Here is a 27,323-nt window from a genome sequence, read left to right on the forward strand (position 1 = left end):
AAATGCCGCAATAGACTTATGTTCTTCTAGTGAGCCAGCTGTCTCCAACTTACTTCTATTAGTTACGGTACTATAATGTTTAAAGGGGGTTTTCCAGGATTTTATTATTGATGACCTATCCTCAGGATAGGCCATCAATATCAGATCGGTGGGGATCTAACACTCGGCAGCCCCGCTGATCAGCTAGTTGAAGAGAAGGCCGCACTTTGTGTGAGCACAGCCTATCCTTCATTGTTTACCTTCTTGCCATCGACATCGGATCAGTGAGTAGGTGTAATTACAAGAAGCCGTCCCATTCACTTCTGTGGGATGGCTCCTTCCTATACACTTGAATAGGAAGGAGCCGTCCTATTGAAGTGAATGGGACGGCTTATAATTACACCTGCTCACCACTGCGATGTCGACGGTGAACGGGTAAACAATGAAGAGGATGCAGCACTCACACGGCGCACACCTTCTCTTCAACAAGCTGATCGGCGTGGGTGATAGGTTTCGGACCCCCGCCCTTCTGATATTGACTTATCCTCAAGATTTAAATCCAAGAAAACCCATTTAAGGAATTGATATTTTCCTTGTTACCAGCTGAAACACCCACAATGGGTGCTTCCTACAATTCTACTAGTAGGTTGGATTTTCACCATCTGAGGTTTGTCATACAAATGGCCACCTTGTAGTTCTTGGTTATTGGTCATTTAAAGGGCAATCTATCACCAGGATCTTCGGCTATTACTGCGGATAAGGAGTCCAGATTGCTATTTGCTGTTTCCTGTTGCCCCCCTGTTCCTCTGCTATCAGCATTTAAAGCTGCTCTGAAATACATTGTAGGGACTGCTGTGCATGCGCACAGGAGTCCTCTCCATTATGTCCGCACAGCAGTCCTGACTGTTCATTTCAGCACAGCTTTGAGCGCTGATTGCAGCAGAACGAGGGACAGTAGGAAAAAAAATGACGATATGGACTTCTTATCTGCAGTGCTACGCATATGTTGGCTCAGAAAATAGTCCAGAATCGCGGTGACAGATTCCCTTGAAAAGCGTATAGATTTAGGAGCACATTTATTAAGACCGGAGTTTTAGACACTGGTCTTAATAAAGCCTTGCACTGGCATTGGATCCACCGAAGTTATGAAGAAGTTGCAGATTGCGGCACAAAAGACCTTGGCACCGCAATCTGTGCCAGAGATATGCCTAATATAGGCGTATTTCTGTTACATAAATGACCCCCTTAGTTTTGCATCTGAAGTCTGTGCATGGTCCTATATGCTTGTAGTGCTGTTGGCCATCTAGGCCGTGCTGTTTCATGTCTACGTCCACCTTCAGCCATTAAGGAGCCCAAGTCATACGTGGCTCATACACTATAACTAGCAGGCTTACCATGTCGGAGTTTACAAAATCTAGATGACCATCCATAACGATGCTGCAAAGTTCTCACAATAACATTTGTGACATAATGCCCTGTGTTAATTAATGACAATGTATTACATTTACACATTTTGTTTGTGCCTTTTTTTGTCTTTTTTTTGTGATGGTGCTGCAGTTGTCGTATACATTTTTCCTAGTCTCTTCTGTTGGAACAAGGATTTAAACATGTTGTCTGGTTAATATTCCCCCTTGTAAAATTCCTTACTGGGATGATATGCAAAGAGGTATCTCCCAAGGAAAGTTACCCATCTCGCTAGCGCCACCATGTGGAAGTGGCTCGCTATGAGTCAAAATCCAACTTTTTTACAAGCTTTGGACTACGGCAAGGAAAATTCCAAGATGGTTTTCTTTCCTTGGAAGATACCTCTTTGCATCTTATTTTTCTATGGAGCATTGGCGATATACCGTGGAGCACTTCCAGGATCCCCCACAACCCCTTTAAGCTCCTGAGGTGATAGAAGGGAACTTGAGCTCCTGCCCTTTCGGGTTGATGCTCATGGCAGAGCTTGTATGGCAGTGCACACAGCCTGCATAGTTCCTTAGGACAGAGCCGGACAGACACTATTGAACTCAATGTCGATTTACTTCAGTTCATAAGGGGTCTGAGCACCCCACCACTTTTTTCTGTAGGATTCATAAAAAAACCTATATGCCTCCTTATGAAATCAGAAGTAGAGTGGAGGCCTCTCCGGCAGCCCCTGTGACAGCTCCGAACCAAGCAGCCGAGTACATAAGCCCTCGTAGCGGCGCCCAGCATTTATCCTGATTTCACTAGATGTGGTTTATTGCTGCATTGCTGTAAAAGATAATTATCGCCCAAGATTATATCACAGTTTATTAATATTGTCAATTTGCATCATTACCCGAGAAATACAGCCGTACTTTAGGCAAAATAGATGTAGACAAGACAAAAGTAGTGTCAGTAGCGCACTTCATTTTATCTGTTTTCACATTGTATATTATACCTCTTCCATCATTTTAGCTTCAAAAATATTTACACTGTAAACCAGCAGCACAAATGTAGAAGAACTGAGGCTGAGACATAAAGTGATGGTCATAACTAGAAATACTTTTTAATTTACTGTATACTGGAGCTGTATCCAGATACCAGACAGCAATGCCGTGGATTGTAATTGACTGATGCTGTTGAACCTGTCTTTACTCTAGTGTGTAGTTTAGTATATATCATTCATTTTTATATTCAGAGATATCCAAGCCATACAGCATGGCCATCTGTGCATCTGCCATGGGTATGCCCAATTCAGGCTAGCCAGAACCCCCTATCCTATGGGCTGCCTGAAGCTGTACACAGCTGCAAGTGAGGGTAAAGCTACCCTTCTTTCCTACAAGGGTCGATAAGTCAAGTGTGGTGATGGATACAAGTGATGGGTCCCTGTCCTTACCCCACATGTGGGCTGCGATGGTGTCTTGATATGTTGGTTTGCTCTATGTGCATTGTCACCTAAATGCAGATCGGTGGAGGTCTGACTGCTGGGAACCCCATTGTTAACAGAGTGGGTGCTCCATTCAAATTCCTGCCCAGATGTAGCTGGAGCAAATGGAAGACCAGGATCTCCTGTTCTGGGGATCAGTGAGGACCTTCAGCACCTATTCAGGGAATAGTCCATACATTCTTACACTAGAATGTCCTCTTAAAATAAGCTTCATGCACATGACTGTATTTTTTTTATCCATGTGCAATCTACATTTTTTGATGAGGCCATTCATGCGGCTGTAGATCTGTATTGCAGATCTGTGTGGCCGTTTAGCAAATTGTAGAACATATCCTACTCTGGTCCATATTGCGGACAAGAACAGCCATTTCTATTGATGGGAGTGAAATGCGGAGGGGGCATGGAATGTATTCGTATTTTGTGGATCTGTGGTTTGCGGACCAAACTTCAGACACAGCCGTATGCATGAAGCTTTACTTTTTTGTTATGCTGCTATATATGATCTGGAGAGCTAAAATCTAGAACTCAAAGAGCCTTTTTACATGCTGAGAACATGTGTCCCCAAATAATGCAGGGTGCTTTTGCAATACCCCTTATAGGGTATCTCCAAATTGTTTGGTTTGCATTGCTACAGTCATGTTTTTCTGTGTCCTACACTGTTACACCAGCAGATGGGGTAATGGTTGACAATTGGAAATGGGACTAACCATCCCATTTCTCCCCCTCTTGGTACGAGTGGGCTGGTCTGACTTCCTGCTAGGAGAGGGTGTAGTAGGGGGAATGGGGGAATCTAGCTAGGCAAGTAAGGAGACAGATAGCACGTCTATCCGTTCAGGCTGCATAGGGCCTTACGACCAGAAATCATCTCGTCTGTGAGGAACATTGTCTCAGGAAAACAGAAAACAATCAACGCTACAGCATTACAGACAGCAGGGTGACCAGCTACCACAACCTTACAGTCACTGTTGCAAGGTGAGGGAAAACGTGTTAAGACACCCATCACCATAGCCTAATTCAGGCAAACCTAAAAGACACCTACAGTCACACGTGCCAGCTTTAGGCCTCATGCACACGACCGTTGTTGTGTTCCGTTCTGCAAAATGGGGTTCCGTTGTTCCGTGATGCGTTTCCGTTTTTGTTTCTGTGTCTTCCTTTATTTTTGGAGGATCACCAAACATGAAGCAAAGTAAAAAAAAGTCTAAGTTAAGTTTGCCATGCAAATGATAGGAAAAAAACGGACGCAGATGACAATCTTGTGTGCCTCCGTGTTTTTTCACGGTCCCATTGACTTGAATGGGTCCGCGAACCGTTTTCCGTGAAAAAAATAGGACAGGTTATATTTTTTTGACGGGATGGAACCACGGATCACGGACGTGGATGACAAACTGTGCATTAGCCGAGTTTTCAACTGACCCATTTAAAGTCAATGGGTCCGCAGAAAATTGCGGAAAACGGAACAACGGAATGAAACAACGGTCGTGTGCATGAGGCCTTACAGTCACAGTGAAGAGGAATCGGGAGAGAGAGACCTTGTCAGCTTACTTCTGAGTGCCATTAGTTGCCATCTAATCAGTCACCATACCTCATCATCTGGTGACACCAACTGCACATTGTACCACAAATTTGCAAGGTAAAGTGATTCTTTCACACCACCTTCTCACTGCACAGAAACCCCAGGGAGCAACAGCCTGATGGAGTACACCGTGGCACCTCTCATCAGGGCCACTACCACTCCCATCCGCTGCACCAGCTCCTCACGGGCTCACTGAGTTATGTAGCAGATGGAGAAAGTTCTCTCTCCTCCAGCACCGACTCTCTTCAACCTTCCTTTTTTGGTTACATTACTGAAGGGGGATGGGGGCACCATTCATGTTATATATTATATTACATATATTCTAATCCCACCCTACCTGTATAGTAGCACTGTATAAATCAACCATGGGCTGATGTCGGGACAGGTCTGTGCACAGAGGACTCTGGAACATAATCTCATCACTATTTTAAAGCAATGTTCCCAAAAATGTGCTGCTGTTTGCGGCTCACAGTGGCCGGTGTCATATTCTGTCTGTACAAATGTGTTTTTGTATTGCAGCTGCTTTGTTGGGCATCCCTGGCTCCGGTGGTGTTTGCTTTCTGTTTCCATATTATCAGGGGCTTTTGAGCTCTTTTTCCAGAGAGATCCCTTTCTCTCAACAGAAGGACAAATAATTCAGTTTTTTTTTTCTTGTCCGCTACAAAAACTGCAACTATTTCCAAAGAGAATCATTCATCCTGCTCATTTTATTTATTTTTTTCCACCAGGAAATCGAGACTGTAAGTCAATGCCTCCCCGAAATCTGGACTACTAAAGGGATGACGTCTCAGGACCTTGGCCCTCACGTCTCCTTCAGAGGAGCCACAGATTTTCAGACAAGGTACTCCTCTTTCTTCGGTAGACATTATATGGCTCCCAGAGCACAGGCGGTGATAAAGTGGCTAGATAGCTCTGTTTGACCATGTAAATGGCGAGAAAAACAAACCAGCAAGCGATGTGGTACACAAAGAGCAGAGTGTTCCCTAATGCAGGCTTTAGGTTTCTATTTGCACAGGAACCGCAGTGTGTTGCCAATCTCCTAATCATGTCCTATTTATTAGAAACGGCGATTCAAGGGTATAGCTGAAGCCTGGGACTGGACTGGATGTACCGTGGAGCTCATGATTAATGAGGCATATTCTGTGCTTGAAGTATTTTGATGTGTGTTTAAAATGTGGTTAAAGGAGCCGATAGCAGCGCAGTAAAGCCCCCATGCTGTATAATGTTTGAAGCTGGCCATACCAGTATCAGTCTGCCTCCGATCTGAGCAGCTTGCCAGTTCATGGGCTACAGAAGGGCAAGATATCTGCCACAATCAGAACTATTTTCTCTGAGGGAAATTGTTCTAATGGCTGTATATCGTATATTGAAAAAGTACACTGCGGTTGTAACATTTAGGCCCCTTTCACACGGGCGAGTATTCCGCGCGGGTGCAATGCGTGATGTAAACGCATTGCACCCGCATTGAACCCATTAATTTCTATGGGGCTGTCCACATGAGCGGTGATTTTCACGCATCACTTGTGCGTTGCGTGAAAATTGCAGCAAGCTCCTCTTTGTGTGTTTTTCACGTAACGCAGGCCCCATAGAAATGAATAGGGTTGCGTGAAAATCGCAAGCAAGTGCGGATGCAGTGCGATTTTCACGCACGGTTGCTAGGTGACGATCGGGATGGGGTCCCGATCATTATTATTTCCCCTTATAAAATGGTTATAAGGGAAAATAATAGCATTCTGAATACAAAATGCATAGTAAAATAGGGCTGGAGGGGTTAAAAAATAAATAAAAAAGAACTTAACTCACCTTAATCCACTTGTTCGCGCAGCCGGCATCTCTTCTGTCTTCATCTGTGAGCAATAGGACCTTTGATGACGTCACTATGCTCATCACATGATCCATCACCATGGTGATGGATCATGTGATGGACCATGTGATGAACGCAGTGACGTCATCAAAGGTCCTATTGCTCACAGATGAAGACAGAAGAGATGCCGGCTGCGCGAACAAGTGGATTAAGGTGAGTTAAATTATTTATTTATTTTTAACCATGTTATAAGGGGAAATAGTACAATCTACACTGCAACTAATCCAAACCTGAACTTCTGTGAAGAAGTTCGGGTCTGGGTACCACAGTCTGTTTTTTATCACGCGTGTGCAAAACACATTGCACCCACGCGATAAAAACTGAACATCGGAACTGACTGCAATTGCGTACCTACTCGCGCGGGTTTGCCGCAATGCACCTGGACGCATCCGGACCTAATCCGGACACGCTCGTCTGCAAGGGGCCTTAGGCTACATCCAGACAACACTGAAAAACAACCATTAAAAACTGGTTTAAATGCCTTTTAGGGGTTAATTATTTTTTTTAAATAATTATTATATATGGCTTCGCACAGGTATATTTAGTCTATTTCATGTTTGTGTGTGTCGTTAAAAGATATCGACAGTATCCCCCATAACAGTGACATCTACAGTACCCTGCCTCCTTAACAGTGACCTCCACAGCCCCCCCTTAACACTGACCCCCCCACAGTGCCCCGCCTCCTTTAAAATGGGACCTCCACAGCAGCTCACCTCCTTAACTTTGACCTTCACAGCAGCCCGCCTCTTTAACAGTGAGTGCCACAGCACCCCACCCCCTTGACAGTGACCACCACAGGGGCTCTCCCCTTTAACAGTGACCTCTACAGCACCTGACCTATAACACTGACCATAGATTACAGGCCCCTCCACAGCGATTGCCCCTTTAACAATGACTGCCACAGTACCCCGCTCCCTTAACAGTGACTTCCACTGTAACCCGCTCCATTAACAGTGAACGCACAGTACGCTGCTGCCTTAACAGTGACTTTACAGTAACCCGCTGCCCCTTTAATAGTGGTCTCCATCATCCTTACTCCCTTAACAGTGACCTCCACAGTGCCCGCCTCTTTAACAGTGACTTACACAGCGGCATGCCCCCTTAACAGTGACCTCCATAGCGTTTGCCCCTTTATTAGTGTCCTCCTGTCACGCCCTGCCCTGTGAGAGGCCTGAGAAGATCTGACAGACTTGCTACACGTGAGTCTAGATTGTTCTGTTTCTCTTTGTTGTGCTTTTGGGCAGGATCCCACCTCCCCACAGGTTCTGCTCATTAGCGTTGCCTTCGTTCCTTTCTGATTTTGTTAACGTTTTCTCTGAGGGTGATTGTCCGATCAATCTTATTCCCCGAGCTAAATTGCCAAAATCTCGGTTATATATTCTTTCCCAACCCGAAAGAGTAGCTATGCGAGAGTATATTGCCGAGAGTTTGACAAAAGGGCATATTAGGCCATCTAAGTCACCTATGGCAGCTGGCTTCTTTTTTGTTAAAAAAAAAAAAGACGGGACCCTTAGACCATGTCTAGATTTCCGGGAACTGAATCTAATTACTGTCCATGATCCTTTATCCTCTTCCCTTAATCCCGGATTTATTTGATCAGATTGTCGGAGCCAAGGTGTTTTCTAGGTTGGATTTAAGAGGGGCTTATAATCTGATAAGAATCAGGGAAGGGGATGAATGGAAGACTGCCTTCAATACCACTGAGGGTAACTTCAAGAACCTGGTCATGCCCTTTGGTTTGAGTAATGCCCCGGCAGTCTTCCAGCACTTTATCAATGACATTTTTCATTTGGTGAGGAGGTTTGTTGTTGTTTACCTCGACGACATACTAATTTACTCACCCGATATGGAGACTCATCAGGATTATTTAAGACCAGTATTATCGATCCTTAGGGGGAATAAATTGTATGCTGAGTTGGAGAAATGTGTGTTTGCTAAGAGCTGCAGTTTCTGGGTTACTTACTTTCTGCCTCGGATTTTCGCATGGATCCTGAAAAGGTCCATGCGGTTCTGGAATGGGATCGGCCGGAGAATCAGAAAGCTCTGATGCGGTTTTTGGGTTTTTCTAATTACTACAGAAAATTTATCCTGAATTGTTCCACTATTGTCAATCCTTTGACTTATATGACTAGGAAGGGTGTGGACTTCTCAGTCTGGTCGGAAGAAGCATTACAGGCTTTTTTTGCTATAAAGGAATGTTTTGCTTCCGCTCCCATTCTCCTCGCAAATGGCGCCCGTGTGCTTTTTTTTTCAACGAAACTTTCTGCTGCCAAAAGAAATTATGATGTTGGGAATAGAGAGTTGCTGGCCATTAAATTGGCCTTTGAGGAGTGGCGTCATTGACTAGAAGGAGCAATTCATCCGATTACGGTATTTACTGATCATAAGAATCTGGCTTACCTGCAATCAGCAAAGTGTCTGAACCCTAGGCAGGCCAGATGGTCATTGTTTTTTACCAGATTTAATTTTGTGGTCACCTATCGCCCTGCGGTCAAAAACGTCAAAGCGGATGCTTTGTCACGTAGCTTTCCTGGGGGGGGGGGGGGGGGATTTGGAGGATCCTGCTCCAATTTTGGCTGCTGGGGTGGTTGTATCCGCTCTTTATCCCTAACTGGAGGCGGAAGTGTTGGGGGCTCAAGGTGGGGCACCTGATTTATGTCCTTCAGGGAAGTTGAAAACTGTGATTTTGGTGGTGGTGGACTGCTTCAATAAGATGGCTCACTTTGTACCATTATCGGGTCTGCCCAATGCTAAAACTCTAGCTCAGCTGTTTGTTGATAACATTGTGAAATTACGCGGCATCCCCTCTGATGTTGTGTCTGATAGGGGGACGCAATTTGTTTCCAGGTTTTGAAAGGCATTTTGTACTCGTCTGGGTATTCAGTTGTCTTTCTCTTCGGCTTTCCATCCTCAGTCGAATGGACAAACTGAGCGCACTGACCAGAACCTGGAGACTTATTTGAGGTGTTTTGTCGCCGAGAATCGGGAAGAGCGGTCTTCGTTTTTGTCCTGAATCCAGAGCTTCAGTGACCTCCACAGATCTCCGTTCCCTTAAAATGTGACCTCCACAACACCCCATACTCTTAACAGTAACTTCTACAGCACCCTGCCCCCTAACTGTGACCTCCACCGTTCCCTGCCCCCTTAACAGTGACCTGCACAGTACCCCATCTTCTTAACAGTAATTTCCACAACACCCCGCCCCCTTAACACTGACCTCCACAGCAGCCTTCCCCCTTAACTGTGACCTCCACAGCACTCCACTCCGTTAACAGTGTCATCCACAGCGCCCTGCCCCTTTAAAGCTGACCTACAGCAGTGAAAAAAAAATGGCTGGGTTGTTATAGAAACCTGGTGTAAAATTGTGTGTAGGTGAAGACTAAGGGCCTGCAAGCTTCTTTTGGCTGATAAGTGTCATGTGACCGTGTGTATGACAGTTGGGAAAAGACCTCCAGGCTTCTATTGGCTATTGTTGGTCATGTGATTGTGCCATATTTGAATTTTTTGGGAATATCTCAGGAACGGTACCTGCTAGAGAGCTGAGACCCGGTCTAACACTCTGGAACACGCACACTCTGGAACATACAAAGTCATCAGAGCTCAGTTTTGGACCTCATGCACACAACCATATATGTATTTAGCAGATCTGCTAAATATGGATACTAGCTGTTTGACGTCATTCCCGTCTGCCAAATGGACATAAATTAGAAATGTTTACATTTTCTGCAGGACGGTAATGCGGACATACGGATGCAGAGGGCACATGGTGTGCTGTCTGCATTTTTTGCGGAATCCAATCCACAAAAAACAGATGCAGAAAAACTGTTGTTTGTACAGGCACATAAATTATCATTTCTGGGCAGCAGATTGTGGTGTCTGAACAGCTATCTGCTGCCCTGAAACAATGCAGCTGTATGAGGACACGCAATCGCAATTTCAATCCATCGTCCTCATATTGTGGAGGAGATCTCTGCTTGTAAATGCAGAGCTTCACCCGCACTGAATAGGCAGCATTCCTTCCCTACAATCTGTTCATCGTCACGTGTGATTGCACATTGACTTTGTTTTTAGCGAACCTAAGGCTACATGCCTTTTTGCGGATCCATTGTAACAATGCCTAAAATGGACAAGAATAGGACATGTTATATATTTTTTGGGGGGCTATGGAACAGACATACGGATGCGGACGGCTCACGGTGTGCTGTCTGCATTTTCTGCAGACCCATTGAAAAAAAAAAAAAATGGAACGGAAACCAACAACGTTTGTGTGCATGTAGCCTAATCCTGTAATTCTGGAGTGTTCCCTGCATTGCACAGCTACGATATACTGTAGCCACTAAAGCAGATTAAACAATCCGATGTCTGTTTAGATATGTCATTTATAAAACTGTACAAATTATAACCTGTAACGAGTCCTGTACTATCTGATGTCCTCAGTCGTACAGATAAGCTCATGTATAATAGTGCGTCTACTATTTGTCCACCAGCAAGGGATATTCTTTTCTTACTGACTGCTATTGTTCTTCAGAAATGTCCTAGCTATTAGAGTGATTGGCGCGATGTCTGATCCGTCTGGTGTAAGGCAAACATGAAAGCTGATTATTGCCAACTGTGTTGACTTTGCATCCTGAACTGGCACCAGATATTCATCCCTCACATATCTTGTTTTCTCTCTGATATTCTCAATATAAGGCTACATGCACACAACCGTTGTGTGCTTTGGAGTCCACAAATCGTGGATCTGCAAGACACGGATGGCGTCCGTGTGCGTTCCGCAATTTGCGGAACGCACGGACAGCCTTTAATAGAACTGCCTATTCTTGTCCGCAAAGACAAGTGAATGGGTCCGCATCCGAGCCGCCAAAACTGCGGCTCTGATGCGGACCAAAACAACGGCCATGCGCATGAGGCCTAAAGGAGACAAAAAATGTGTCTCCTCTAAGACAACCCTTTCAAAATTCGGGTGTCGGGGTGATAAGCTGATCCCCCTGGATCTTGCTTCTACAAGGGGAATCCATGTACAGTCAGCCATTCACACATCCGCAAGTGTGGTCCGCATCCGTTCCGCAATTGTGCGGAACGGGTGCTGAACCATTCATTCTCTATGGCAGTGTTTCCCAACCAGTGTGCCTCCAGCTGTTGCAAAACTACAACTCCCAGCATGCCCGGACAGCCTTTGGCTGTGCGGGCATGCTGGGAGTTGTAGTTTTGCAACAGCTGGAGGCACACTGGTTGGGAAAGACTGCTCTATGGGGACGGAATGGATGCGGAGAGCACACTATGTGCTCTCTGCATCCGCATTTCCGGAGCGCCCCTGATCTTCTGGTCCGCAGCTCTGCAAGAAAATGGAGCATGTCCTATTCTTGTCCGCAATTGCGGACAAGAATATACCTTTCTATGGGGGGTGCCGGCCCGGTACATTGCTGATCCGCAATGCACTACGGACATGTGAATGAACCTTACCTTGCATCAACCTCTGAGGCTGAAATGTAGTATTACATGGTGCCGTTTAGATGAATGGCTGTTTTTGTACTACAAGGACGCTTCAATCTCATAGTGCGGCCAGGTCCGCCATTAGTGGAGGTATTGCCATTAGGGGCCCGGACCAGATTGCCCCCCTGCCCCGGCAATGGAGCAGGCCCCATGGTGATGACTTGCATAGCATGGCGTAGCGGCAATACATTTCCAAATACAGCGATTAGCATAAACCTGTAGATCTTCCTCTCGACCAAATTTCCGATAGCTGTATCCGGTATCCAGGGCACTATTGCAACTAGCACTGGGATCCTGGTCTTGGTTTAAAGCTTGTCTTGTGGATAGGTGATAAATGTTTACTGAGGGAAATCACTGAACAAACACTGATTGTGTGAAAGCGGCCTTAAAGTTTATAGGATATATGAAAACAGCTGAGTCAATGCACTTAGCCCTTTGTATATCTCACAGTCGTCAGGAGAAAGTGAGCCTGGACACTTTGGCTTTATGGGGCCCTATAATTCCTGATTGCAGGGGCGGACTCGGAACTTAAAGTGGTCTTGAAAAAAAACCTAAGTGGCCCCATGTCGTAGGCGGATCTAGATTGACAGAAGGCAGAGCAACACAAGAAGGTAGAGCTAGCAGTACCTTAGTGCAGCACCAAATACCGCCATCAGCACCAAATACCACGGTGCAGCATAAAATACTGCCACCCGCATCACAGTATTCGGCTGTATTACTGTCTTCAGGACGGAGATGCAGTTGAATTCAGAAGGGCATTTGTGGATGCCGACCAGGGGCATAAGTACCTGATGCTCTTAGCATTAATTAATGCTAAACGCATCAGATCGTTATGTACTCAGGCGGGGACAATGACAGCTTGGGTGGCCTCCTGGGCTTCGGCCCACCGGGAAATTTCCCTGTAGGGTCTATGGCCACTCCGTCCCTGCATGATGAAGGAGTTTAAGCATGCATAGGATAGGTATAAGGCCATCCTTCATATAAGATAGGGCCAGGGGCTATCCATAGTACTTAGTATATTGGGCAGACTAGATGGGCCAAATGGTTCTTATCTGCCGACACATTCTATGTTTCTATGATGGTGAGAGTGCGGCTCTCCATTCTGATTCCCAAGCAGAAGACCATCCTAACAGGGCGTACGGACAACCCCTTGTATAATAGCTTTATGAAGGATCACATTGCACTAAAGGTTTTCTCTCCAGTTTTTACATAAATCCAAATCTTTTGAGCAGCGACCCTGCGTCGGGAGATTTGAATGACAAAGGCAGTAAGTGATATGCCGTTAGCCGGGCAGGACCGCAGGTCTCCATCCATTCTCTGTTTGTGTTTTCCCTAAATTTACAAATGTTTTACCTTTCTACTCTTTCTTGTCTTTAAAGACAGATGTCTGAAGACACATTCATTTTTGCATTGGTGTATACTGTCTGCTACCGCCATCTGCGAAATCCTGAGAGCTAAAGATATCATGTAATAGGCACAACCATGGAAGGGTCTCATAGCCGAGTACACTTTTCAGTTAGGCTGCTGCCACACGGTCAGGTTTATTTTATGCAGTTTTTGAAGCCAGAATCGGGACTGGATCAGAACAGGAGAGAAAGTTGTTACACATATATCACTTCTCTGCTTTTTTCAATCCACTCCTGGTTTTGGCTTCAAAAACTGCATAAAAAAAACCTGAACATGTGGTAACACTCTAACAGCATCATATTAGGGAACATGTATTGTTAAGGGCTCATGCACACGGCCGTACTTTCTTTCCGTGTCTGTTCAGGTTTTTTTTTGCAGCCCATATGCGGAACCATTCACTTCAATGTGTCCATTCTGCACAATAGAACATGTCCTATTCTTGTCCTTTTTTCGGACAAGGATAGGCATTGTTACAATGGATCCGCAAAAAAAAAACAGATGTAATACAGACGTCACGCGGATGTCATCCTTGTTTTGTGGATCCATGTTTTGCGGACCGCAAAATACATATGGTCGTGTGCATGAGCCCTAATTCTGATATACAGTATAAACGTGTTTTCTGGAATTATAGTATTGGTCATCAATATCATATCGACAGGGGTAAGACTACCATGACCCCAGTGCTCGAACCAGTGCTGCGGCCTCTTCACTTTTTACCAAGCACACAGTGCCGTACATTCTATAGTGGCTGTGCTTGGTATTGCAACCCAGGCCTGTTTACTTAAATGGGACTGAGCTGCACATAGGCTTTGTGACCAATGAACATGCCATCACTAGCCACAGCTTAGCTGATCGGTGGAGATGCCGGGAGTTGAACCCCCACCTACCTGATATTGATTACCTATCCTGACGTTAAGTCATCAATATTTTACTCCCAGGAAACCCCTTTTAATGAGCCATTTTGCTGACATTGACCCTTTAAAATTAAACAGACACATATTTTTTTATGTATGTACTGACCAATGACTTCACTGGGAATATTATGATCTAGATAGGACAGGGGTAGGCAACCTCCGGCACTCCTGCTATTGAGAAACTACAACTCCCAATATGCATACTTGCTTTGCTCTTCTAAGAACTTTCATAGAAATGAATGCGGCATGCTGGGAATTGTAGTTTCGCAACAGCTGGAGTGCCGAAGGTCTCTGATCCCTGAGCTAGAGCGATGGGCAGAGCCGGCATTGCTGCGGATTTCTGGATTGGACTGACGATGGAGCTTTTCCCATTCTCTGTAAGGGCTCATTCACACGACCATATGAATGGGTCTGCATCCGTTCCGCAATTTTGCGGAATGGGTGCAGACCCATTTATTTCAATGGGACCGGAAAAGATGTGGACAGCACACTGTGTGCTGTCTGCATCCGTAGTTCCGTTCCGCGGCCCCGCAAAAAAGAGCATGTCCTATTCTTGTCCGCAGTTGCGGAGAAGAATAAGCATTTCTATCATAATGCTGGTCATTCGTGGTCCGCTAATTGCGCAGTGCACGCAGCCTGGTATCTATCCATGTTTTGCAGACTCCTAACTCGCACATGTTTAGATGACAAAGTGGAGTTTGTTCCCGGGTCAGACACACCATAATGAGGAATGTCTGAAAAAAGGACCGGATCCATCATATGTGGTAATAAACTCCTTTCATAAAACATTTCTTTTTAGTCTCGTTTCTTATTACACATGATCAGATCCTGTTGTGGACATGTAATACATAGCTTGCATGTGGACCTGCAGTGTGAATGAGCCTTAAACTGGCTATACAGTATATGGTGCCTAATGAGACGAGCAGCCTGAAAATTAAGGCATATATGGGTTGTTTTTCTGTGCTTTTGTCAGAAGTGCTTGCTTTCCTGCATGCTGCAAAATGTTCCAGTCCTTATTGACCTCCCCATTGCACACAAAACAGCAGAACACGAGTTACAATAAGCGTATGTCACCTCGACATTTCGCCACGCGTGGCTAGCCTACAATCGCTTCGCACCTCGTGTATTGCAATGCATTGCAATCTTTTACATAAAGACATATTTTCAGCTCCAGTCATTTAGAGTAAAATTCATGGAGATTTAACAAGCAATGCAAAGACGATTTCCAAGATGCACTTGTATTTTCTGCAGCAATAATGACTACAATTATGCCCTAAATGAAAATTCTCCATCCATTTGTCTGTTTTTGTTTAGGCCTCATTCACATGACTGTGTTTTTGGTCTGCGTCCAATCGCATTTTTTATGGACCGGTTAATTTCTATAGTACATCAAAAATACAGACAGCACACCAGTGCCTTCCGTGTCCTGTCTGCGGCACTGCCGCAAATTATAGAACATGCCCTATTCTTGTGCGTTTTGCCAACAATAGTAGGTATTTTGACAATGGGGCACACGAAAAGTGATGCACACGGCCAATTCCTGTATTTTGCAGATCTGCGGTTTGCGGACTGCAAAACATATACAGCTGTTTCAATGTAGCCTTAAAGGGGTTATGCAAGAATGGGGAAGTTTTGGCAACCCCCCCCCCCCCCCCTCCCTCTTGACCGGACCTGTAAAGGGAAGCTTACTTACCTGCTTCCCGGTGCTGACTCCTTCTTCTCCCGACCTGTGATGCTCCCTCATGGAAAACATCCGGTTTGACATGGCTGCAGCCAATCACTGGCCGCGCCGGTGACTGGATCCCCTTGTGTCATGAGATCATATGACGTAGAGATTTGTCATCTTAAAAACTGGAGAACTGCTGCAGCGATGAAATAAGTGTTTGTTATCTCAACAGGGTATTAAAACCCCCCTATATTGGAATTTTAGAGGGTAGATCCTGTTGGCATCTGCATCCACATTATGAAAAGATCTACAGTCACAGATCTGAATATTTCACAAAAGCAAATGGAACTTTCCAAGTAAAGACATGATTGAACTCTCAATAAAATGTAAAAATTCCAGAAGTACCCTAGAAATGATGACCTAATGGCCCACATTTGCTACAGTAAGTGAAGTATTTTCTTGGCTTTGTTTCAGCCAAAATGTTGGCGTCATTTATTTTAGACATAATTATTATTCAGATTCTCCAAAAAGAATGAAATTATTAGAATGGGGGTGAAACACAGGATGTCCCAAAAAAACTTTTGCCCTGCACAATTCAGCGCGGGGCAAAGGAGAACATTGGCGCACAAAATGCTCTGATGCTCATATCAGTGGGCCTGCCTGGGTGAAAACAGGGATATGTCCGTGTTCAGCTCTGAACCAGGACAACCCCTTTAAAGTATAACTGCAGTTCAATTTTTATTTGTGTAATGTGTAGGGGCAGTGATGCTCACCATTTTTTTAAATATATTTTAATTATTGAAATCAAACATTTGTATTAGAAAAATTGCTCTAAAGTGGCCCATTTTGAGCCTTCTGTTTACATAACACGGTCAGTGTTAGTAAGTCTCCACTGTTATGTAAACAGAAGACAAAGGAGCTTTGCTAAGGCTCAAAATGGGCCACTTTAGGGTACTTTCACACTTGTGACAGGACGGATCCGACAGGCTGTTCACCATGTCGGATCCGTCCTGCCGCTATTTCGTCGTGTCGCTAGACCGCCGCTCCGTCCCCATTGACACTAATGGGTGCGGGGGCAGAGCTCCGGCGCAGCACGGCGAAAGCCGCCAGACTAAAAAGTCGGACATGCAGGACTTTTTAGTCCTGCTTTCGCCGTGCTGCGCCGGAGCTCCGCCCCCGTCCCCATTATAGTCAATGGGGACGGAGCGGCGGCACGGCACAATAGAGGCAGGACAGATCCGACATGGTGAACAGCTTGTCGGATCCGTCCTGCCGCAAGTGTGAAAGTAGCCTTAGAGCTATTTTTCTAATAGAAATGTACGATTTCAGTAATTAAAGTATATTACAAAAATGGTCAGCATTAGTGCTCGGGTGCCCGAGTGGAACACCTCGGGATGCTCAGGTGCTCTACCGAGCACCCCAGCACAATGGAAGTGAATGGGAGAACCCGAGCATTAAACCAGGCACCCCCTGCTCTGAAGAGGGGAGGGTGTCTGGTTCATAGGAAAAGGTCAGAAATTGATGGAAACACCACTGAAATGGTTCGGGAACAGCATGGGGAGGATGTCTGAAAGCATCTTGGACTCCAAAGTCGCTGCTGGGAGCGATGTTGTCCGAGTAGAACGCCACTTTTACAGACTGACAATAATACGCACAAAACCGAAGATAAAATCGATTTTAGAGGAAAAATTGTTAGGAAACATTCTTTCCTGTATATTGTATATAAAGTGCAAGTGCTGCCAAAAATTACGAGGAGGCACTCCGATACAACCTGTATATCACATAAAGGAGGGCCTTATTCACATTGTGGTACAATTGTTCAGGTAGTGGGACTCCCACACTCATAAAGCCAAGTGAAATGGCTGCCAAAAATTACAAGGAAACGGAACTCCAAAACACCCTTTATTACACATAAAGGAGGGCATCATACACCCTTGAAAAATTATGGGGTGGCCAACCTTACAGACGCAAAAAAAAAAACACATGACTACCAGGAGCCACAAGCTATACATTTACATATGAGTCACTGTATTTTTAGCCCTAAAGATGCACCTAGGTTTTAAAAAGAAAAATAAGACAAACATTTTTTTTTTTTCATCTGATATATACACTCACCTAAAGAATTATTAGGAACACCTGTTCTATTTCTCATTAATGCGGTTATCTAGTCAACCAATCACATGGCAGTTGCTTCAATGCATGTAGGTTTGTGGTCCTGGTCAAGACAATCTCCTGAACTCCAAACTGAATGTCAGAATGGGAAAGAAAGGTGGGCTACAACAGCAGAAGACCCCACCGGGTACCACTCATCTCCGCTACAAATAGGAAAAAGAGGCTACAATTTGCACGAGATCACCAAAATTGGACTGTTAAAGACTGGAAAAATGTTGCCTGGTCTGATGAGTCTCGATTTCTGTTGAGACATTCAAATGGTAGAGTCCGAATTTGGCGTAAACAGAATGAGAACATGTATCCATCATGCCTTGTTACCACTGTGCAGGCTGGTGGTGGTGTAATGGTGTGGGAGATGTTTTCTGGGCACACTTTAGGCCCCTTAGTGCCAATTGGCCATAGTTTAAATGCCACGGGCTACCTGAGCATTGTTTCTGACAATGTCCATCCCTTCATGACCACCATGTACCCATCCTCTGATGGCTACTTCCAGCAGGATAATGCACCATGTCACAAAGCTCAAATCATTTCAAATTGGTTTCTTGAACATGACAATGAGTTCACTGTACTAAAATAACCCCCACAGTCACCAGATCTCAACCCAATAGAGCATCTTTGGGATGTGGTGGAACGGGAGCTTCGTGCCCTGGATGTGCATCCCTCAAATCTCCATCAACTGCAAGATGCTATCCTATAAATATGGGCCAACATTTCTAAAGAATGCTATCAGCACCTTGTTGAATCAATGCCACATAGAATTAAGGCAGTTCTGAAGGCAAAAGGGGGTCCAACACCGTATTAGTATGGTGTTCCTAATAATTCTTTAGGTGAGTGTGTGTGTGTGTGTGTGTGTGTGTATATGTATATATATATATATATATATATATATATATTCCATCATACCTCAGATCAGACTCCTAAATCAGATCCCCAATCCTCATCTGACCTAAAATAAGATCCCCAAACCTCATCAGACCTCCAAATCAGATCCCGAAAATAAGACCCCCAATGCTCTGATCAGACAACACAAATCAGACTACCAGTGTCAGACCCTCAGTGCTCAGATCTCCCCCCCCCAATGCTCAGATCTCCCCCCCCCAATGCTCAGATCTCCCCCCCCAATGCTCAGATCTCCCCCACCAATGCTCAGATCTCCCCCAATGATCAGATATTCCCCCCATGTCCAGATATTTCCCCCCCCCATGCTCCGATATTCCCCCCCCCCATGCTCCGATATTCCCCCCATTGCTCAGATCAGGACCCCCTTCATGCTCAGATCAGAACCTCCAATGCTTAGATCAGACCCCCAAGCTCAGTTCTATAATTTAAAAAAATCTCTTCCCTTTCCTGATCAGGCACGGGGCTCCTGCTCGGGCACCTGCAACTCTACAGGTCTGACATGCTCTCCACTGTGACCTGATGAGCACAACGTCAGGTCATAGTGCGTGTCTCCACGTACTACGTTCCCTCACTGTGTGCATCAGGACGTAGTAGAGAGTGAGCTGGAGCTGCAAAGTAGCAACAGTGCCCGATCAGGAAAAGAGATCTGAGCATGGGGTGGAGAGTGAGCCGTCCTGACTGCTTCCCGGCTCCACAACTAGAGCCGCATTTGAAGAAGCAAAGAGCCGCATGTGGCTCAAGAGCCACGGGTTGGCCACCCCTGACATTATGGGCGAGGGCCTGCTGGTGATCTGACCATCTAAAACATTAGGGGTGAGGGCCTGCTGCTGAGCTGACCATCTAAGGCTGCTTTCACACTAGCGTTCGCTGGTCCGCTCGTGAGCTCCGTTTGAAGGGGCTCACGAGCGGACCCGAACGCAGCCGTCCAGCCCTGATGCAGTCTGAATGGAGGCGGATCCGCTCAGACTGCATCAGTCTGGCGGCGTTCAGCCTCCGCTCCGCTCGCCTCCGCACGGACAGGCGGACAGCTGAACGCTGCTTGCAGCGTTCGGGTGTCCGCCTGGCCGTGCGGAGGCGTGCGGATCCGTCCAGACTTTCAATGTAAGTCAATGGGGACGGATCCGTTTGAAGATGCCACAATGTGGCTCAATCTTCAAGCGGATCCGTCCCCCATTGACTTTACATTGAAAGTCTGGACGGATCCGTACTAGGCTATTTTCACACTTAGCTGTTCTATGCTAAAAATAATGCAGACGGATCCGTTCTGAACGGAGCCTCCGTCTGCATTATTATGAGCGGATCCGTTCAGAACGGATCCGCCCGAACGCTAGTGTGAAAGTAGCCTAAAACATTAGGGGCAGGGGCAGCATAATAAGCATGTTGATATGATGGAGCAGGACAAGAAAAGAAAGATTGAACCATATACCCTTTTTTGTGGTGGAAGGGGTGCATGGGAATACAGTGTATTCAATACACCATAAAAGCCACATTTAAAGGGCCTTTATGTTCAGCTACTTTTCTCTGGTGGAGTAGAGAAGTCAGGTGCAATCCAGGCCTTGTTCTTTTTGAAGAAGCCGAGCGAAACGCGTGTCGGGGTGCGCTCACCAAGGCTCTAAGGTTTGTCCCCCATTGCACGTTTAACTGATGGTTACATGCTGGTTGCTGTTACATGGGCTCCAGATGGATTTGCACATGTAGGTGTCTTATATATATTTATACTGACATCTTATGCTATTCCTAATAACTGCTGCAACTTGCTTTGTAAGATATCACCTGTATTATTACAATACACGCTCTTCTTTGGCCTGCTGAGGAGATTTCTTATCTCTGCACTAATAGTATTGTCGAGCCATTAGGAGGGGTGTATGAAAGCATTACTGCTATTTATATTATATTATCTACTGTTTTTATTTTGTTGTCTTTTATGATGCTATTTAATAAAAATCTATTATCAATGTACATGTGTATTCTTGTCTGTTGGGTATATCATTTCACGCTGAGAAGACTAAATGAGGGAGGTTTGGCTATCACCCTGTGTACTGTCTTCCCCCATTTCCACCTCTACATGCAAAGTGTCTGCCTTCATTGTGAGCAGTGAGCGTTTCAGTAGACACAGAAGTGGAATGGTTACACTGATAATAGCGGCATCACCGTTCACCATCTGTGTTGATTCCTCAAAGTTGCGTAAAACCTCAGAGGTCAGACATCCATGCCCACTCGTCGCTTGTGAAGAGTGGAAGCTGATTGGAAAGGCGACGACCATGTTGCAGCTGGTATTCCACTACTGCCCTCTGCTGCTCACAAAGCCTGGCCAACATGTGAAACGTGGAGTTCCAGTGCGTGCTCAAGCGCTGCTGCAGCGTTGCCAGACCGGCGGCAGCTGTAGATGACTTTCGGAAATAGGCATACATGCAGCGCACCTTCACCAGTAGCTCAGGCAAATTGGGGTAGGTTTTGAGAAACCGCTGAACCACTAAGATGAACACGTGGGGTAGGCATGGTATGTGTGTGAGCTTGCCGAGCTCCAAAGCCACCACCAAGTTGCGGCCATTATCAGATACAACCATGCCTGGTTGTAGGTTGAGTGGTGGGAGCCACAGCTCGGTCTGGTTCCTTATACCCTGCCACAGCTCTGCGGCGGTGTGCTGTTTGTCACCTAAGCAAATAAGTTTCAGCACGGCCTGTTTTCGCTTACCCACTGCAGTGCTACACTGCTTCCAGCTACTGACTGATGGCTGACTGGTGCTGCAAGATGAGAATTCAGAGGTGGAAGTGGAGGAGGCGGAGGAGGAGAAGTGGGGGTTGGAGCCACTAATGTAGGGGGTGGCGGAAATCCTGATGGAAGTAGGGCCCGCAATCCTTGGCGTAGGTAGCACCTGTGCCATCCCAGGGTATGACTCACTCCCGACCTCCACAACGTTGACCCAGTGTGCCATCAGGGAAATGTAGCGTCCCTAGCCACAAGCACTTGTTCATGTGTGAGTCGTTAAGTGGACCTTCCCAATAACTGGGTTGGTCATGGCACGGGTGATAATTACGGGACACATGCTGGTGTAAGGCAGGGACGGCACACCTGGCAAATTAGTGGCGGCTGGGGACTGAGTAACGAGGGATGGCCACCGCCTTCAGGCTGTGGAAAGCCTCTGTGTCCACAAGCCTAAATGGCAACATTTCCAGGGTCAACAATTTGGAAAGGTGCGCATTTAGTTCTATGGCCTGTGAGTGGGTGGCTGGGTATTTGCGCTTTCGTTCCAAGGCCTGGGGTATGGACATCTGCACGCTGCGCTGGGACACAGAAGTGGATGTGCTAGCTGATGGTGCTTGCGAAGGTCCAGGTGCATGGCGGGAGGCATACAGGCCTGCGTCTTGGACAGGGGATTGGCCAGCACGTATCACAGTGAAAGGCGAGGCAGAGTGTGGACCCAGGCGTTCGGCCCACCTATTAGGGTGCTTTGATGCCTTGTGCAGGTGGTGAGGTTGCTAATGTTTATGCCCCTGCTCATTTTGGTATGGCACAGGTTGTAAATGAGAATTCTTTTATCGTGAGACTGCAGAACACCTACCCCTTGGCAAAGGGTTGCCTCGGGGAACAGTTGTGGGCCTGTTTGGTGTGGCCCGCCTTCTCCCTTTTTCCAACCCACTGCCTCTTCCAGCCTGTTGGAGTGCTGCTGATCCCTCCCCCTCTGTACTGCTGTCCTCGCTCGGCTTGCCACCTTCCCAGGTTGGGCCAGTGAATTCATCGTCCACCACCTCCTCTTCCACTTCCTCACTCTGGTCATCCTCCTGACTTGTTGACCTAACAAGAACCTCACTTATTGACAACTGTGTCTCATCCTTATCATGAACCTCTTGAGACACGAACTGCGGTTGACTTATTGGCAACTGTGTCTCATCGTCATCATCCACCTCGTGAAACACTAAATGCCGTTCCCCACTGTCATCTTTTTCTGACTGTGGATGCTCAAGAGTTTGGGAATCAGGGCACAAGATCTCCTCATGTTCCTCTTCAAGCGGGCTTGGCGAGAGGGCCAAATCAAGGAATGGCGCTGAAAAGAGCTATTTGGAATATCCAAGTGTGGGATCACTTGTTTGCCAAGACTCTCCATGGTGGTAGGAAGGAGGATCAGGGTGAGGATTCTATTCATCAGACTCTTGGCTACTGAGACTGGACTTTGTGGAAGACAGGGTGGTGCTTAACCGACTGGAAGCATTATCTGCTGCAATCCAACCGACCACCTGGTCGGACTGGTATGACGTCGAGAGTGGTGTCCTGCGCCGCCCTGCAAACTGGGACATGAAGCTAGGTTTCGTGGATGAGTGTGTTTCTTGTCCTCTGGCAGCAGGCACAGTTTCACCGCACCCTGGGCCACGGCCTCTGCGTCCACCATCAGCAGCACGGCCACTTCCCCCGTCCCTTACTGCTCGCATTCCGCATATTAAATGGTATATATGATTGAAAGTATGTCACGCACACAGTAGCGTAGGATTTGTAAGTGTATGCGCAAAAAAATTGAGTGAATGTCGCTGATATTTTGGATGTGCAAACGTTATATAGGAGATGTAGCGCAGATAATGTCGCTGCCACCAGCAGCAAAAAATTTGGACTGAATGTCACCAATATTTAGGATTGGCAAACGTTATACAGGAGATGTAGCACAGGTAATGTTGCGGCGGTAATGCAGCGGCCAAACGATTGCACGCAATTTAGCACAGGTTGCGTTAAAAATATATATTGCTGCCAGATACAACAATAGTCCTTTAAAGGACTTTTGGGTCTCTAACACCAACCCTGCTTAACAAAAAAATAAAATTCAATTGAATCAATTCCCTACACGATCTGTCCCCTTTACAGCACAGCTGTCCCTTCTACAGCACAGCTTTATAGCACCCGATGACGCGTTCTGGCCAGTCAATCACTGTAATGCCAGTAACTAACATGGCTACGGCATTACAGTAAGTGGCAGTACTTACCTGCACATTTATTGGCTGCGTAGCAGCCAACAAACGTGCGGGGAGGAGACTCTATGATCGCGCTCGAGCACATGCAGTATTTGCCCGAACACTGCGATTTGCCGAGCATGCTCGATCAACACTAGTCAGCATCACTGCCCCTACACATTACACAAATAAAAATAGAATGGCAGTCACACTTGTGAACACATTGTATGGCACAGTGCCGCCTGTACACCACACGCAGAATACCTGCTGCTTCTTTTTTCAGCCTGTATTCTGCCGACGGCTCAGCAGATAATAGATTTATCTGTTAATAGGCTTCAGGGAAGACGCAGATAATTTCAGTCCCTGTGGCTTCTTTGGTCTAGTTTGGATATCGCTGTTGCTCAGAACTGGAGTTATTGTGTAGGATTAGTATATAGGACTTCTGCTGTAAATGCAATTTCTTGAAATGGAGGGGGGAGGTGGGCTATCATGTCAGTATAATATTTGAAGGTAATGATTTTCCTGGTCGATATGTTCTTTCTAGGATCAGTTGATTGGTGTAAATGATCTACAGGACGTCTTGTTTATTGTAAATGTGCTTTTATGTTCTAGCCGCCGCCTGACAACTAGTCTTACTGCAGAAGTGAGATTTACTGTTCCTTATCAGTGAGGGGTTATCATACGCTCCACAGATTCATGACACATTGGCACTGGTTTCATCAGCTCTGTAATGTGGATGGTACCATTTGACTTTTCTCTTCTTGGTAAATATTAAATGGGTTGTCCCATTACCTATATGTTTTTTTTATTTTTTTAAATAGTACTGCTTTCTGATCGGTGGAAATTGAAGTTGGCTCCTTCTGTCAGACATGGGTGCTGCTCCACTTTCCTTGTTTCTGTTGCAGGTCCATTGCCCCTGACAATGTATTCTAATAGTTTTCATTGAATGTCACCTTATTCTTCAGTATTGCAAGGGTTAACCCTCCTTTGGTTCTGTGTGCAGCTGATTCTAATATGTTAATCAGCTCTGCTATATATGCTGTGCTGTTTGTCTCACCCACTGCATGATCAATAGGTTTATTAGCTTGCTAGGTCTTGCAAAGATGCTAAAATCGGTCTGTGTACAAACTTTTGCGGGACTCCCGAATTCTGATTCACTGCTTCTTGACCTGACTCACGCCTGATCACTGTACTAACCCTGAGCTGCCTTCCACGACCTTCTGACTTGTTTCATGAATTTGCAAGAACTCTGCCTGCCCCAACCTCAGCCCGTTACTGACTATGAGATTTGCCTAATGCCCCATGAGTCAGCTGTCACCCACACTGGCGCTAATCCAGGAGGTATCAGCCTGGTCGCTCCTCTGCAACAAAGCCCAAATCACTGTATAGAGTTTAAAGGGTAAATACCAGGGTACTGCCAGGATAATGTCCTTACTGTAGGTTTAGCCCAAAGTCAAGCCGGTTGTTTGACAAAGTGGTTCCACACCACTGATCATTACAGAATGTTCTGTTTGGCTCTGTATCCTAGTCATTCTGATGGGGCCAACATTGTTCACACATCAATTGGTCATTTATGTTCCAATTTCTGTTGCACTTTGAAAAGCTTAACATGTTGCACCATTCTGTCAAGTAAAAAAAAAACGGGATCCATTACAAAGCAGATTATTGCAGATAAAGAATTACAATTTTATTGAAGTGCCTCAGGTTATATGGGAGAATAGTCCCAAGGCCCCCACCATTCAATCACCATGACGGGTCACCAGTACATCATGTCTTAAGTCAGTTACCCTTTAATGACATTATATAGTACATGGTAATAATTATCCTAGTTTATTATAGACACAAATTAGCAAACTTCTGGTTAAGGAAGGTAAAGGGTAAGGTCTACATATTTGTCACCTACCGTATAACAGTCTGTACTGGCTGCGTGTTCCAATAATGCTATACAAAAACCCTATAACAGGGGGAAAAATAAGCAGGACTGAAACCTTGTACATAAAAAGTATTATATTCTTTATTGCAGCATATATAAATAAATAATGTAGACATCATGTAAAATGGGGAAAAAATATTCTCCTAGATATGGAGCAATGTCCAAAAAAGCCATACTTAGTATGGATTCCAAAGGACCCACATAGCTCCCACAAAAGATTGAAATACATGTACGTAACAAAAAGGTAAGCCTGTACCAGTCCAAATAATATCAGCCGCCAAGGTGAAACGCACATTGAGGTGTGTTCTTGGACCCCTTGCCCCACGCTCCCTCAAACATGTCCACAGGTTAGGCTACTTTCACACTAGCGTTCGGGCGGATCCGTTCTGAACGGATCCGCTCATAATAATGCAGACGGAGGCTCCGTTCAGAACGGATCCGTCTGCATTAAAATGGCAAAAAAAAGCTAAGTGTGAAAATAGCCTCGGACGGATCCGTCCAGACTTTCAATGTAAAGTCAATGGGGGACGGATCCGCTTGAAGATTGAGCCACATTGTGGCATCTTCAAACGGATCCGTCCCCATTGACTTACATTGTAAGTCTGGACGGATCCGCACGGATCCGCACGCCTCCGTACGGCCAGGCGGACACCCGAACGCTGCAAGCAGCGTTCAGCTGTCCGCCTGTCCGTGCGGAGGCGAGCGGAGCGGAGGCTGAACGCCGCCAGACTGATGCAGTCTGAGCGGATCCGCATCCATTCAGACTGCATCAGGGCTGGACGGCTGCGTTCGGGTCCGCTCGTGAGCTCCTTCAAACGGAGCTCACGAGCGGACAGCCGAACGCTAGTGTGAAAGGAGCCTTAGTTATTGTCCTGACCTCTGTTTTTGTCATTTATTTGTCATCCCCACCCCTTATGTTTCTCCAGGTCCTACAATGACTTAGGGGTGGTTAACCCTTTGAGTGGGTATGTTACTTCACCCCCCTCCGTAGCATTAGGTTTGCTATGTAGATCTGATATCATTATTTCCTGATATAATTTGCACAGGTTTGCCTATCTTTGTGTTATGTACATCTTTTGTGGGAGCTTTGGGATCCATACTCAGCACAGCGTTTGTGGACATTGCTCCATATCTAGATGTTTTTTCCCTCATTTTACATGATTTATGTCTATATATTTATATATGCTGCAATAAAGAATATAATACTTTTTACATACAAGGTTTTGAGTCCTCCTTTTTTTCCTGTTAGAGTTTTTGTATAGGTTGTTGTTCAGTTAGAGCGGGCTGTGTAATATTGTTTTTATGAGGCTTATTTGTTTTCTTTGTTTCGTGTTACAATAATACTGCCTACGGTACAATGCTGCTGAATATTATAATGCTATATATTGCATAGAATGGGGACCAAATTATAAGGGCAATCTAGAGGTAGAACTGCAGAATGAACACTTAAGTACTTACCGTCATTGTGAATTCCAAGAATTAACTATATTTATATTTTAAAACCATTTTCAGCTCAGTGTCAGTCTATACTTTTAGGATCGTAGTCCGCACAAGTGCTGTCGGTCCAACAAAATAGTAATCTGAGTAG

General features: G+C 45.7%; 1 protein-coding gene across 5 annotated transcripts in view; it reads left to right on the forward strand.

Moving 5' to 3' along the window:
• The window catches only part of FAM13C (family with sequence similarity 13 member C), a 360,167-nt gene that overhangs the window by 265,907 nt on the left and 66,937 nt on the right, over window positions 1–27,323 (forward strand). For all 5 annotated transcript variants that reach the window (XM_044299040.1, XM_044299044.1, XM_044299043.1 and 2 more), the window contains exon 10: window positions 5,177–5,289. In XM_044299040.1, coding sequence (XP_044154975.1) covers window positions 5,177–5,289 — 113 coding nt within the window. The remainder of the gene's footprint in view (window positions 1–5,176; window positions 5,290–27,323) is intronic.

This window comes from Bufo gargarizans, chromosome 6, assembly GCF_014858855.1.
Source record: "Bufo gargarizans isolate SCDJY-AF-19 chromosome 6, ASM1485885v1, whole genome shotgun sequence".
Classification (NCBI taxonomy): Eukaryota; Metazoa; Chordata; class Amphibia; order Anura; family Bufonidae; genus Bufo; species Bufo gargarizans.